Source organism: Tachysurus fulvidraco, chromosome 13 (assembly GCF_022655615.1).
Source record: "Tachysurus fulvidraco isolate hzauxx_2018 chromosome 13, HZAU_PFXX_2.0, whole genome shotgun sequence".
Taxonomy (NCBI): Eukaryota; Metazoa; Chordata; class Actinopteri; order Siluriformes; family Bagridae; genus Tachysurus; species Tachysurus fulvidraco.
The window spans coordinates 23686259-23702339 of NC_062530.1; the positions used below are offsets into that span (position 1 = coordinate 23686259).

The window sequence follows — 16081 nt, forward strand, 5'->3', positions numbered from 1 at the left end:
GGCAGCATCCGTCTTGTTCTCTCGCGGCCGCGTGAAGAGACAGAGGCCATGAAACATTGATGGAGAGTGCCGGAAGGGTCGGGCCTTGCGCTTCTGACACGCATCAGTTACACACAACAGACAGGAGCTTAAAGAGAATCAGAGCTAATGAACATGAGGCGCCGCTCAGCTCAGCACAGCGTAGCCATGTGGGGATTCAGACAATCAGTCTCTCTAGGGTGAAAAGTTTGATCTGAGATCTGAGGTTAAGAGTAAATCAGCATCGCTAGACAAAGAAGTTTGGGGTCAATACTTAACTGTAGGAAAGCCGGTGATTTAAACGCTAATTATAATCAGACACTGCATACAGACCACGGAGACTAACATTCTGATCGCTGGCCGCTTTTTCATTCAAGAAGAATTTCAAATAAGTCTTATTTTTGGACAGGTTTTTTGGACAAGACGACTTGCAGGAACGGAAATCCCAACCCTGTGTTATTTTTTTGCTCTTAATTTCTCCAGAGGTGGGTACGGTGGCTTAGTGCTTAGCACGTTTGCCTCACACCTCCAGGGTTGGGGGTTCGATTCCCGCCTCCGCCTTGTGTGTGTGGAGTTTGCATGTTCTCCCCGTGCCCAGTTTCCTCCGGGTACTCCGGTTTCCTCCCCCGGTCCAAAGACATGCATGGGAGGTTGATTGGCATCTCTGGAAAATTGTCCGTAGTGTGTGAGTGTGTGAGTGAATGAGAGAGTGTGTGTGCCCTGTGATGGGTTGGCACTCCGTCCAGGGTGTATCCTGCCTTGATGTCCGATGACGCCTGAGATAGGCACAGGCTCCCCGTGACCCGAGAAGTTCGGATAAGCGGTAGAAAATGAATGAATGAATGAATGAATGAATGAATTTCTCCAGACAGAGGAACTCGTGACACCTGCCTTATAGACGAAGGCTGTATCTAATAAACTCAGGAGAAACTCAGTGGTTTATACATAGAATCTAAAGCGAATCTGTTTATCACATAGAGAAAGTGTGGAGATTTAATAAATCAGTGGACGTGCACAGACGCAGTGTTTTACCAGCTAATACACTGGATATAACTGAGATATAACGTTCGTACCTGAATATAAATGTGGCTGATTAACTGGATAGATCACACTTCAGGAAAAAACCCAGAACAACTTCTATCACAGGTTCAGTATTTCATCCTATAATTCAATCTAATGCAGTTTTATTTATGTAGAGTCACAATTATATTATATATATTAGTGATATATAAATTCTGGATATACATTTGAGCTTTATTCCTTTATTTATAACTGAAGTCGCCTCGTCACACTTGGAATAGTGGACATTATAAATCATTTCCTTTCTGTAACTGTGGACTTTATGCTGTAACAGTACAGCTGTGTAACAGGAAGTTAGCAGATGTCACTTTCGTTCTCTTCAAGATAAAAACACATTTGCAGATTTAGTTGTCATTTTTATTCAGATTTTTAAATATGCGCGTGTGTCTGTGCATGTCTGTGTGCGTCTTTATGCCTGTGTGTCTGTGCGCGTGTGTCTGTGTGTCTGTGTGCGTGTCTGTGTGCGGGTCTGTGCATGTCTGTGTGCGTGTTTATGCCTGTGTGTCTGTGCGCGTGTGTCTGTGTGTCTGTGTGCGTGTCTGTGTGCGGGTCTGTGCATGTCTGTGTGCGTGTTTATGCCTGTGTGTCTGTGCGCGTGTGTCTGTGTGTCTGTGTGCGTGTCTGTGTGCGGGTCTGTGCGCGTATGTCTGTGCATGTGTCTGTGCGCGTGTCTGTGCGCGTATGTCTGTGCGCTATGTCTGCGTGTGTCTGTGCGCGTATGTCTGTGCGTGTATGTCTGTGCGCGTGTCTGTGCGCGTGTGTCTGTGCGCGTATGTCTGTGCACATATGTCTGTGCGCGTGTCTGTGCGCGTGTCTGTGCGCGTGACTGTGCGTGTCTGTGCGTGTCTGTGCGTGTGTCTGTGCGCGTGTCTGTGAGTGTGTGTCTGTGCGTGTGTCTGTGCGTGTGTCTGTGCGTGTGTCTGTGCGTGTGTCTGTGCGCGTGTGTCTGTGCGTGTGTCTGTGCGCGTGTGTCTGTGCGCGTGTCTGTGAGTGTGTGTCTGTGCGTGTGTCTGTGCGTGTGTCTGTGCACGTGTGTCTGTGCGCGTGTCTGTGAGTGTGTGTCTGTTCGTGTGTCTGTGCGTGTGTCTGTGCGCGTGTGTCTGTGCGCGTGTGTCTGTGCGCGTGTGTCTGTGCGCGTGTCTGTGTGCGTGTGTCTGTGCGCGTGTCTGTGCGCGTGTCTGTGAGTGTGTGTCTGTGCGTGTGTCTGTGCGTGTGTCTGTGCGTGTGTCTGTGCGCGTGTGTCTGTGCGTGTGTCTGTGCGCGTGTCTGTGCGGGTGTCTGTGCGCGTGTCTATGCGCGTGTCTGTGCGCGTATGTCTGTGCGCGTATGTCTGTGCGCGTATGTCTGTGAGCGTATGTCTGCGCGTGTCTGTGCGCGTGTCTGTGCGCGTATGTCTGCGCGTGTCTGTGCTCGTGTCTGTGAGCGTGTCTGTGCGCGTGTCTGTGCGCGTGTCTGTGCGCGTATGTCTGCGTGTGTCTGTGCTCGTGTCTGTGAGCGTGTCTGTGCGCATGACTGTGCGCGTGTCTGTGCGCGTGTCTGTGCGCGTGACTGTGCGTGTGTGTCTGTGCGCGTGTGTCTGTGTGCGTGTCTGTGCGCACGTCTGTGCGCGTGTCTGTGTGTGTGTCCGTGTGCGTGTCCGTGCGCACGTCTGTGCGTGTGTCTGTGTGTCTGTGCGCGTGTCTGTGCGTGTGTCTGTGCGTGTGTCTGTGTGTCTGTGCGCGTGTCTGTGCGTGTGTCTGTGCGTGTGTCTGTGTGTCTGTGCGCGTGTCTGTGCGTGTGTCTGTGTGTCTGTGCGCGTGTCTGTGCGTGTGTCTGTGCGTGTGTGTCTGTGTGCGTGTCTGTGTGCGTGTCTGTGTGCGTGTCTGTGTGTGTGTGTGTGTGTGTGTGTGTGTGTGTGTGTGCGTGTCTGTGCGTGTGTGTCTGTGCGTGTCTGTGCGCGTGTCTGTGCGTGTGTGTCTGTGTGCGTGTCTGTGTGCGTGTCTGTGTGCGTGTCTGTGTGTGTGTGTGTGTGTGTGTGTGTGTGTGTGTGTGTGTGTGTGTGTGTGTGCGTGTCTGTGCGTGTGTGTCTGTGCGTGTGTCTGTGTGTGTGTGTCTGTGTGCGTGTCTGTGTGCGTGTGAGTTTTCTGTTGAAAATTAATCAGATAAGAAAGAGCTACTGAAAGTCTGACGATAGTAAGGACTGTGTGTGTGTGTGTGTGTGTGTGTGTGTGTGTGTGTGTGTGTGTGTGTGTGTGTGTGTGTGTGTGTGTGTGTGTGTGTGTGTATGTGTGTGTATGTGTGTGTATGTGTGTGTGTGTGTGTGTGTGTGTGTGTGTGTGTATGTGTGTGTGTGTGTGTGTGTGTATGTGTGTGTGTGTATGTGTGTGTGTGTATGTGTGTGTATGTGTGTGTATGTGTGTGTGTGTGTGTGTGTGTGTGTGTATGTGTGTGTGTGTGTGTGTGTGTGTGTGTGTGTGTGTATGTGTGTGTGTGTATGTGTGTGTGCGCACACACTCTGTGGAGCAAATAGCACCACAGAGTCAATCACAGAGCCTCATACACACACAAGAATACGGACAAACTGTCTGTTCTCACAAATCGCTTCATCTCTCACACCAGATCAGTGCCATCACAGACTTGTATCTCTCTCTCTCTCTCTCTCTCTCTCTCTCTCTCTCTCTCTCTCTCTCTCTCTCTCACTAACGACAGAAAAAAGCCAAAGGAGAATCCCACCCTCTCAGATACTCAGGGCAGAAGGTGCTGATTTAGTTAAAAGAAGTGAAGGTGAGAGAGATGCACAGAAAGACATGTGTACATGCAGACAGCAAACAAGTGAAAAGAGCGAGAGAGAGAGAGAGAGAGAGAGAGAGAGAGAGAGAGAGAGAGAGAGAGAGAGAGAGAGAGAGAGAGAGGGCAAAACATGGAGGCAGAGAGAGAGGGCGAGAAGGGATAGGAAAGGAAAGAAAAACAGGCAGCATTTTAATTGCTTTTTAAAAAAAAAAAAAGTAGAGATGAAAAACAGAGTTGGCCCGGAGGCGCATGGTGAAATTCTAGCTGGAAGAATTGCAAGAGCATATGAGAAAGGAAGACCCGAGGCACAACAGGGAGATGAGTATTGGTTTTTTATAAAGCGTTTTGCATCGATTTCCAGAGGAGGGCAAAAAAAAAAGAAGGGACATGGAGAGAGCGCGAGAGAGACAGCAGCGGTGAGCGAAGGAAAGGAAAGAAGGAGCGAGAGGGCGAGGGGTTCACATACAAAGAAACAGAGGGAACGAGCAAAGAGAGCTGTTCCAGGCAGACATAGGCACAGATAAAGAGGAAAAACACCAACAGGCCTCTCTCTGTTTCCCTGAGGATTAGAGCATGTATAAGACCAAAGCACCCTTTAATATACATAATATGTGAACTGCTGGTATTTTTTTAATAGTGGGGGTGTGATCATTCGAACACTACTCAAAACTAGTCTCATAATAAACTTTATGATGCTAGTCGCTTTCTCTCGCTCTGGGTCACAGGATTAAAATTCCAGGCAGTAACACCGTACACCCTAAATAGATCCCAGTTCATGGCTATGCAACATACACACGCATTAGTACCCTGGGGCATTTCAGTATAGCCAACCGACACGTTTTCAGGAGGTGCCAGGAAACTGGAGAGCACAGCGGACAGACACGAGAAGAGACGGAGACAGAACCTGATCTCAGGATTAAAACAGGGACACCGGAGCACGAAGGATAAGGAAAAATACAACTGGCAGGAAAATCTATATACGATATTTATGCAGTACATTTGGTCCCTGCAATAAAAGCACTCTGTATAGGATATATTAGGACAGAGTGGTCAGAAACACAACAACACCCAGCCTTAATGATGGACATCTTTACGGAGTGTACACCAGGGCTGCATCTAAATATGTACATACAGTAGTAGTGCACACTCTGTGTCCAAGCTCCCTAGCTAACACGTATTTACACTGCACCCCATGTAAAAAAAACAACAACAACAGCAGACCGGGTTGGGTTGTGTGTGTGTGTGTGTGTGTGTGTGTGTGTGTGTGTGTGTGTGTGTGTGTGTGTGTGTGTGTGTGTGTGTGTGTGTGTGTGTGCATCTTGTTGATCTCTTACTCTCTTTAAAATTTTGCCTTGTCATCTGTGATAAGACAGAGAGAGAGAGAGAAAGAGAGAGAGACAGAGAGAGAGAGACAGAGAGAGAGAGAGAGAGAGGCGGATGGCTGGGGTATCTTTTAACTAAGGTCACTACCCGCCTTATGTTGTTAAAGCGGCCGAATCGGACAGAGACTGTACTCCTCATAGTGCAATTCCTCCCACACGCGCTGAGCTTTAAAGCAAGAGACACAGACCGTAATAGAAATTCAATTCCATTCATCTCCAAGCTTTAGGCTTCAGCGCAAACACACCTGTGTGCATCGAATCTCCCATCGATGCCTTTGTTCCTCATTTTTCTCTCTCGCTCTCTGTTTAGCTTCATAACGAGCTGTGACAGGCAGTCGCACAGGAAGAGCTCGAACTCTCCTGCGATTCCACTTTTGAAATCAGCTGACCGGGCCGAGATTACATCAGCACAGTGATAACACGGCTCCCCTGACAGGAGAGGTTTCAGACTAGAAATCAGGCAGGAAGCAGCGTTCATCTCAAATTTAGTACTTGGTATTAAGATTCCATTAAAGACAATCAGGGCTGTAATAAAATATATTTAAATAGTCTGAAATGATTAAGTACTTCCCCAGTAGAGCACGCACAGTTCGGAGGATGATGAGGGAGACGAAGAAGATCCCGGTTTGTTCTTGCTGATTTGTCTCTGAGAGAAGTCCAGAAAACAGACATTCGGATTCACAATCACAATCGTTTGTTACGGTTAAACGAAACCATGCTCCAATTATTTATTTATTTATTTATTTTAATTGAACCGAACGAATCTATACAGTATGTCCGGCAAGAATACACTGATGGAGCATGAATTATTTTGCTGCTTTGGTCCAGAGACACTGTTTGGAAGATCATCGTGAATTCCCTTCAGCTAATTCTTTATGTCCTGTTCATTTTCAGCATCCAGATATTTCTTTTGGGGTGGCAATATTTTTGAAACCATGGTTGCACTACAAAATGTTAGATTTGAAAACATTTTTTTTTATACTTGAGAATATGTTTAAAGTTCATGCATTATATTATTTTTTTTCCAAATCTAGTAATGCAATAATTATGGAAGTATGTGGATTTGTGTGTGTGTGTGTGTGTGTGTGTGTGTGTGTGTGTGTGTGTGTGTGTGTGTGTGTGTGTGTGTGTGTGTGTTTGTGTATTTTTGTACATTTATACTTATACATATATACCCCTGAGTGTAAGTAGAAGGTGTTCACTACAGGTATAGTTATTAGTGATAGTGAATTAGTGCATAAGTGGAGTTACAAATCGAACACATCCTTGTAACAGCTGTATCAGAAGTACCATGTGTGGCTCTGTGTGTGTGTTGTGTGGCATATTTTTGCATGAGTCATTTCACTGACATCTCAGTAGTGAAATAGTAAACCTACCTTCCTGCCAGATCCTCTGTTCCTCTGCCAGAGAACGCAGCATTATAACGTCTTATACTTTTCACAAAAAAATACAAAATAAAAATGAGAAATACCTCAAACTCAGTCTCTTTACTCCAGAATTGTGCCTTGAGCTGCTCTTTTCAACCCGGAGTGCTAATACGCTTCTGGCTCGCTGCTAATAAAATGGAAAAATAAATGATAATTGTTTCATGCATTTGAAGAAAGCCAGCCGTACTCCATTAACCGTGTGTGTGTGTGTGTGTGTGTGTGTGTGTGTGTGTGTGTGTGTGTGTGTGTGTGTGTGTGTGTGTGTGTGCACACGTTTTAATTCTCAGGATCAGTCGTCTCTTTAACGGCACCGAGCCCATCGTGCTGGACAGTCTGAAGCAGCACTATTTCATCGACAGGGACGGAGAGATCTTCCGTTTCATCCTCAGCTTCCTCAGGACCTGCAAGCTGCTGCTGCCTGAAGACTTTAAGGTAATGAAGTAAACTAATCATTTACATCACTGACATAAGGACAGTGCTATTTTTAAAAACCTACGCAGACCCACAGATGAGGAAGAGGTATAGCAAATATTCCTGGGAAAGGGGGATTCATAGAGAATAATGTTTTTATAAAAGACCTTTTACAAATGACTTGTTTGATGTAGAAACCTGCACCGAATATCAGCCCTTCTGTGTTGATGCGAATTTATTTATTTATTTATTTATTTATTTATTTATTTATTTATTTATTTATTTATTCTTTAACCAGAATTATCAGCGTTAACCTTCATTAATATCAAAGAGAGTTGCCCTTCGTTCTTCAATCCCGGTATTTCGATATCACAAAAATTGGACTTCACACACACACACACACACACACACACACACACACACACACACACACACAGCTTTAATGACACTACTGGTGCTCTGTTATTTAGAGATTTTCTTCTACCTCTGATCAGAAATCCATAACAGTGTGTAAATTATGTAGACTGTAGACTTTGCATCTCTGTCTCTTGATCCACCTTTCCCCTACACACACACACACACACACACACACACACACACACACACACACACACACACACACACACACACACAGAGCCATGTTATCACAGATTAACTCAGGAAGGCTGCACACACCTGGTTCCTGTAATGCTCTCCGTATCCTGCCATGTGTTGTATTTCTCATCACAAGCGCTCCAGTCTGGAATAACCTCAACTCAAAGCTTATTTCTCTTCTTATCTTGAATTTTTGGTTTATTAGATGGCATCTACTCTTTAAGTAAAAAAAACTGCGTAACCAGGAGATGTAATCATCATCATCATCATCATCATCATCAGGATTGTTTGTTTGTTCTGCCTGATGTTATTCTCTGTACTCTTATAAAACACAAATCTAAAATTTTCCATAGACACACACACACACACACACACACACACACACACACACACACACACACACATCCATATCGTCTTATATTCGAGGTTTCAGACATCGAGCTTGGCTAAAAACAAATTCCTATCAAGCAGAGGGAACAAAAGTTTGAAAAAAAAAAACTTTTTTTTTCAGATTCAATAAGAAAACAGTGATTTTTTTATCAACCAAAGACACTACCGTGTCCCGCCCACTTGGTTTCTATTGGCACACAAGAATGAGGATTGTGAATTCACAGGTCGAAGTTCACACAGAAAGTAAGCGCTGCTAGAAGCGAATGCGTGTCTTTCACATCCCACGTATTTTCCCCTTCAGCAAATTGTTGTATTTGTCTGTTGGTGAATTTTTTCGTGTTTTGTTCTGATCCCTGCTTTAGCGAGCAAGCACAAAAGCATAGTTTTCAGTTGTCGCAATGTAAAGTAAACACTGCGCTCATGCCTTTACATCATGTCATAAATATCATCATTGTGGAATATCGGCACAATTAAATAGCAAAAACAAACAAAAAGAAATTCCAAATCGCACGTGCTCTGATTTAACATCTAACACCAATGCTGTTGCAGTCGGTAGCTCAGGATAGAGAGTAACGTGTCGTCTGAAATCATCAACCTCATACCTTCTGATTTGCATCACCTCTGAAAGAGGAAGCACTGTGATTAGTGGGATTATTTTTGTGTGTCCTTATCAGCATGGCATCACTGCTGCTCTTGGCCTCAGGGATCAGCGCCACACCCTGGCACAGGCAGCTGATGTGTTCCTTAAATTTAGTGAACAGATTTCATCTGCTGCAGACAGTGTGAGTGTGTGTGAGAGAGCATCTGTGTTAGAGAGTGTGAGTGTGTGTAAGAGAGCATCTGTGTGAGAGAGTGTGAGTGTGTGTGTGAGAGCATCTGTGTGAGAGAGTGTGAGTGTGTGTAAGAGAGCATCTGTGTGAGAGAGTGTGAGTGTGTGTGTGAGAGCATCTGTGTTAGAGAGTGTGAGTGTGTGTAAGAGAGCATCTGTGTGAGAGAGTGTGAGTGTGTGTGTGAGAGCATCTGTGTGAGAGAGTGTGAGTGTGTGTAAGAGAGCATCTGTGTGAGAGAGTGTGAGTGTGTGTGAGAGAGAGCATCTGTGTGAGAGAGTGTGAGTGTGTGTAAGAGAGCATCTGTGTGAGAGAGTGTGAGTGTGTGTGTGAGAGCATCTGTGTGAGAGAGTGTGAGTGTGTGTAAGAGAGCATCTGTGTGAGAGAGTGTGAGTGTGTGTAAGAGACATCTGTGTGAGAGAGTGTGAGTGTGTGTAAGAGAGCATCTGTGTGAGAGAGTGTGAGTGTGTGTGAGAGAGCATCTGTGTGAGAGAGTGTGAGTGTGTGTGAGAGAGTGTGAGTGTGTGTGAGAGAGAGCATCTGTGTGAGAGAGTGTGAGTGTGTGTAAGAGAGCATCTGTGTGAGAGAGTGTGAGTGTGTGTAAGAGAGCATCTGTGTGAGAGAGTGTGAATGTGTGTGTGAGAGAGAGAGAGAGAGAGAGAGAGAGTGTGTGTGTGTGTGTGTGTGTGTGTGTGTGTGTGTGTGTGTGCTTGTGTGTATGTGTGAGAGAGAGAGAGAGAGAGAGAGAGAGAGAGAGAGTGAGAGAGTGAGAGGGAGAGAGAGAGAGAGAGAGTAAAGTTTAGTAAAACTTTAGTACACCTGTATCACCTGTTGTCATAATTGTTTGCTGAACAAGTAAAAAGTGATCGATGTGAACTGTTTCACTGGAACAAAGAGACTGTGGGTCTGTGGGTCTGAGGGACTGTGGGTATGTGGGTCTGTGGGTCTGAGGGACTGAGAGTCTGAGAGTCTGAGGGTCTGTGGGTCTGTGGGTCTGAGGGACTGTGGGTCTGTGGGTCTGTGGGTCTGAGGGACTGAGAGTCTGAGGGTCTGTGGGTCTGAGGGTCTGAGGGTCTGTGGGTCTGAGGGTCTGTGGGTCTGAGGGACTGAGAGTCTGAGGGTCTGTGGGTCTGTGGGTCTGTGGGTCTGAGGGTCTGTGGGTCTGAGGGTCTGTGGGTCTGTGGGTCTGAGGGACTGAGAGTCTGAGGGTCTGAGGGTCTGTGGGTCTGAGGGACTGAGAGTCTGAGGGTCTGTGGGTCTGAGGGTCTGTGGGTCTGAGGGTCTGTGGGTCTGAGGGACTGAGAGTCTGAGGGTCTGTGGGTCTGTGGGTCTGAGGGTCTGTGGGTCTGAGGGACTGAGAGTCTGAGGGTCTGTGGGTCTGAGGGTCTGTGGGTCTGAGGGTCTGTGGGTCTGAGGGTCTGTGAGTCTGAGAGACTGAGAGTCAGAGAGTCAGTGAGACTGAGAGTCAGAGAGTCAGTGAGACTGAGAGTCAGAGAGACTGAGAGTCAGAGAGACTGAGAGTCAGAGAGACTGAGAGTCAGAGACTCCTGTTAAACATTTTACTGAGATAGATGGGATTACAGTTACTGTCTGATTGCTGTCTGATCTTTCCAATAAAACCTGTCCAATAGCTCATAGAAGACGAGACATAGAGCTCGATATGAGTGGGAGTCAATACATGGAACACTAATCAGTCAGATTTGTCTAAATAGCTGCATTTAACTACAAATATCTCAAAAGGTCATTTTAGTCTTTTAGTCTTGTTTTTATTGTTGTTTTTTTTTTACCATGGTGCAGTCTAGACACCTGGATGGGTCTGATGTCTTAATCTCAGGGGAAACTCTGAATGCATCCATGGAGACAACATGTGCTCGTGTATTGCCATGTAAACCTTCTACACCAATCCCATGAGATTTAGGTGGCTCATATACTGTATGTAGATCACATTATGTGCATTCATTGGTGCTTGTTGAGCATCTCATTCAACATTTAGGCCACGTTCACACTGCAAGTCTTAATGCTCAGTTGGGATATTTTGCTCAGATCTGATTTTTTTTGTTTGGCTGTTCACATCACCATTTAAAATGTGACCTATATCAGATACCAGTGTGAACTGTTTGCGGTTTCGAACTGACCCGCATGCGCAAACGAACAATAACAATGACGTCACACGCAGCACGTCGGTCGTTGCGCTAAAAAGTTGGCGAGGTTATGGAGGAAGTAATGTGATGTATTCAATGCAAGTTACCAGTCACGTTTTTACATGACACAAACGTGACTGGTAACACATGTGTGTTAAACAAAAAAAGTCTTCGCCCGGCGCATAATTGTGACAAATGTCGATGTTGAGTGATGTAAAAGTCGCATCAAATCCGCCTTGGCTGTTCACACTGCGGCCACATTGGAAAAAATCAGATTTGGGTCTGATTCGGGACCACATATGGAAGTGGCCAGATTGAGTGTTCACACTACTCCTGAATAAGTCTGACCTGGTCACTTGACCCCCAAAAAAATCGGATTTGGGCCACTTTTACCTGCAGTGTGAACAGGGCCTTTTACCTGCAGTGTGAACAGAGCCTTAGTCTCTATTTACTGTACTAATCAGCTCCACTCTTCTCTCCTCTGAAGGCTTTGCAGTAGATACTAGAGTGTGTCTGAGGGGATTTGTGCTCATTCCTTCATTCTACAAGAGCATTAGTGAGATCAGACTCGGATGTTCAGGATGTTCAGTGGAGTCAGGGCTCAGTGCAGGACACTCCAGGTCTTCATGTCCATCCTTCACATGCCATGTCTTCAACAGCTGATATGTTCACTGTTGACTCGTTGCTCTGCGTTTTTCTTTATCATTTCGATTAGATCTGAAAAACTCCCTTAGTTGGAAGAGGAAGAAACCTTGAGAGAAACCAGACTCAAAAGTGAACCTCATCCTCATTTGGGTGACACTGGAGGGTGTGATTATAAATATACAGTACAGGAATTGTGTATTGATGAGGAGGTTGTTTGTCCTCAAAGACCACATGTAGACCACATCTCCTCTTAGAATGTCTGAATGCTTCCTGAAGCCATGAGTCCAAGTGGAGCTAGTTCATCTCAAGATGCCTCAGGATCCTTACAGTGTTGGACTCATCTCATTGAAGGTCTGAAATCTTCATGATACAGAACCCAACTGGATCTCTGGATGCCTCAGGATGGGTAGAAAAAGAGAAGCAGTGGAGACGAATTAGCATAGCTGCTGTTCATAATATTAGCAAACACTAGATGATAATGAGCATTTGATCAGATGTACCAGAGCACATAACCACATAAGTCAGGTTATAAGAACTACATATGGGTGTGAAGGTCAGGTGTCTACAAACCTTTGGCTTTAAAGTGTAGCTCCACCTCCATGCACAAGCTTCTATTGCTGGCAGGGATGAGTTGTCTGGTGGTATTGAATTCTTGCTGGAGTTCCTTTCCAGGATTGTCTACTTTGGCAGGAGCGAGTAAGCAACTCGTCATCTCCTTTCACGCCCTGATCTGTTTGTTATTAGAAGCAGGGCCTGCTCATGAACAGTTAATAGATCACAGCTTGTAAGAAACACTTCTGTTCTTTTGTACATGCTCAAATATCTCCATCCAGTAGACAGTCGGCTTAGTGTGTAGCCGTATGCCAGGAGCATCATGGGCAGCATGTTTGTGTTTATTTTTATGGATAAATGTGAAGATTTTTGAATCGTTTAAGTCGATCGTGTCGTTATTTCATAATCCAAACAACCTTTACTTGTCTTTGTCTTTCTTCTTTTCTCGCTTTTCTCTTTCCTTGTTTCTCTGCTTTCCTCTCCCTTTCTCCTTCTCTTTTTCTCTCTTTTAATCCAGTTGTTTGTCTCCTCATTTCCTCTCCCATGTATCTCACCGCTAACCTTTTTTTTAAAAATATTTATCCATAAATCAGCTGTTGATTATTTTAACTCTTAATGTAATGTTATATTATTGAGATGGTGTCAGTCTAGTGTTTAGTGTAGATTTCTCAGTAAAGTAAGTGTGTGTGTGTGTGTGTGTGTGTGTGTGTGTGTGTGTGTGTGTGTGTGTGTGTGTGTGTGTGTGTGTGTGTGTGTGTGTGTGTGTGTGTGTGAAAGAGTGTGTGTGTGTGTGTGTGTGTGTGTGTGTGTAGTAGTAGTAGTAGTAGTAGAGACTTTAGAACACCTGTATCACCTGTTGTCATAATTATTTGCTGCACAAGTAAAAAGCAATTGATGTGAATTTGTGAGAATGAAGTACAGACCAGACTACAGACTAAACTGTTAGACTGGAGCAGAGAGACTGAGGGTCTGAACAGACCAGACTACAGACTAAACTGTTAGACTGGAGCAGAGAGACTGAGGGTCTGAACAGACCAGACTACAGACTAAACTGTTAGACTGGAGCAGAGAGACTGAGGGTCTGAACAGACCAGACTACAGACTAAACTGTTAGACTGGAGCAGAGAGACTGAGGGTCTGAACAGACCAGACTACAGGCTAAACTGTTAGACTGGAGCAGAGAGACTGAGGGTCTGAACAGACCAGACTACAGACTAAACTGTTACACTGGAGCAGAGAGACTGAGGGTCTGAACAGACCAGACTACAGACTAAACTGTTAGACTGGAGCAGAGAGACTGAGGGTCTGAACAGACCAGACTACAGACTAAACTGTTAGACTGGAGCAGAGAGACTGAGGGTCTGAACAGACCAGACTACAGACTAAACTGTTAGACTGGAGCAGAGAGACTGAGGGTCTGAACAGACCAGACTACAGACTAAACTGTTAGACTGGAGCAGAGAGACTGAGGGTCTGAACAGACCAGACTACAGACTAAACTGTTAGACTGGAGCAGAGAGACTGAGGGTCTGAACAGACCAGACTCAGACTAAACTGTTAGACTGGAGCAGAGAGGACTGAAGGTCGAACAGACCAGACTACAGACTAAACTCTTAGACTGGAGCAGAGTGACTGAGGGTCTGAACAGACCAGACTACAGACTAAACTGTTAGACTGGAGCAGAGAGACTGAGGGTCTGAACAGACCAGACTACAGACTAAACTGTTAGACTGGAGCAGAGAGACTGAAGGTCTGAACAGACCAGACTACAGACTAAACTATTAGACTGGAGCAGAGTGACTGAGGGTCTGAACAGACCAGACTACAGACTAAACTATTAGACTGGAGCAGAGAGACTGAGGGTCTGAACAGACCAGACTACAGACTAAACTGTTAGACTGGAGCAGAGAGACTGAGGGTCTGAACAGACCAGACTACAGACTAAACTGTTAGACTGGAGCAGAGAGACTGAGGGTCTGAACAGACCAGACTACAGACTAACTGTTAGACTGGAGCAGAGAGACTGAGGGTCTGAACAGACCAGACTACAGACTAAACTGTTAGACTGGAGCAGAGAGACTGAGGGTCTGAACAGACCAGACTACAGACTAAACTGTTAGACTGGAGCAGAGAGACTGAGGGTCTGAACAGACCAGACTACAGACTAAACTGTTAGACTGGAGCAGAGAGACTGAGGGTCTGAACAGGACAGTCTACAGTCTAGACTGTTAGAACTGGAGCAGAGAGACTGAGGGTCTGAACAGACCAGACTACAGACTAAACTGTTAGACTGGAGCAGAGAGACTGAGGGTCTGAACAGACCAGACTACAGACTAAACTGTTAGACTGGAGCAGAGAGACTGAGGGTCTGAACAGACCAGACTACAGACTAAACTGTTAGACTGGAGCAGAGAGACTGAGGGTCTGAGACACTAATGTTATATTACTGAGATGCTGTCAGTCTGGTGTTTAGTGTCGAGTCTCACTAATGTGCTAAAGCAGAGAATATCTAATGCAGTGAGCTCAGTGTAGTGGATCGACACCTCAACACCTCCACTAAGAAGTAGTGTTAAATAACTTCATAACCCAAAGCTAAGTGCGTTTGCCGTCAGAAGCTCTGATGCTCAGTGTCGAGGAGGTTCACGGGTGGCTTCAGGATTAGGACTAAAATGCGAACAGTATTTTACAAGTTTGTCTTATTTGCATGAATAGTGCAACAGTTAGCATCTCTTTAGGAACTATTGCTGTGGTGTTTCCTCATTTATAAAAGTCAAAGACACATTTGCACTTGAAATCTCCTCTAGCTAGAGGGCTTACTGCAGTGTCGTCATGCTGCCAGAACAGCTCATGGAAATAACAGCTCGGCTCTCGGTCTCTCTTTACTTTTCTCTTCTCTGTCTCTCTTTACTTTTCTCTTCTCTGTCTCTCTTTACTTTTCTCTTCTCTGTCTCTCTTTACTTTTCTCTTCTCTGTCTCTCTTTACTTTTCTCTTCTCTGTCTCTCTTTACTTTTCTCTTCTCTGTCTCTCTTTAGTTTTCTCTTCTCTGTCTCTCTTTACTTTTCTCTTATCTGTCTCTCTTTAGTTTTCTCTTCTCTGTCTCTCTTTCTGGTGCCTCGTTCACTCCCCCCCCCCCCTCGTCCTCTCGTCCTTTCACACACACTCTCTCTCTCACTGTCCTCTGTTAATTCTCTCTCTTTCTCTTCCCCATTTCCCTCTCTCTCTCTCTCTCTCTCTCTCTCTCTCTCCTGCTCTCTCTTTCTCTCTCTCTCCCTCTCACACTCTCATCCTTTCACACACTCTCTCTCCCACTCTCCTCCCTTCATTCTCTCTCTTTCTCTTTCCCCATTTCCCTTTCTTTCTCTCTCTCTCTCTCTCTCTCTCTCTCTCTCTCACTCTCACTCTCCACCTCTCTCTCTCTATCTCTCTCTCACTCACTCACTCTCACTCTCCTGCTTTCTCTCTCTCTCTCTCTCTCTCTCTCTCTCTCTCAATCTCTCTCTCTCTCTCTCTCTCTCTCTCTCTCTCTCTCTCTCTCTCTCTCTCTCTCTCTCTCTCTCTCTCTCTCTCTCTCTCAAACAGTCTGCCTGAACAGAATTATGTTTGTGAGTCATTCTAACATTCTAACATCCCTCATGACACCCGCAGTTACAACCGTGTTATGACTGTGTTTGTGTTGGAGAGTGCCGTCTTACTCGGGCTTTTACTTTTGTCCAGCTTTGATGTAATTTCTGTTAAGAATAGTGATGTATAAAGTGATGCAAACAACAAGCAGATGAGGAAAAAAGTGTAGGCACATTGATGATGATGATGATGATGATGATGATGATGATGATGATGATGATGA

The 16081-nt window shown here is 45.4% G+C and overlaps 1 protein-coding gene across 3 annotated transcripts in view; it reads left to right on the top strand.

The window, feature by feature from the left end:
• The window catches only part of LOC113652265 (BTB/POZ domain-containing protein kctd15), a 34148-nt gene that overhangs the window by 6050 nt on the left and 12017 nt on the right, over nucleotides 1-16081 (top strand). For all 3 annotated transcript variants that reach the window (XM_027161204.2, XM_027161203.2, XM_047822790.1), the window contains one exon: nucleotides 6964-7108. In XM_027161204.2, coding sequence (XP_027017005.1) covers nucleotides 6964-7108 — 145 coding nt within the window. The remainder of the gene's footprint in view (nucleotides 1-6963; nucleotides 7109-16081) is intronic.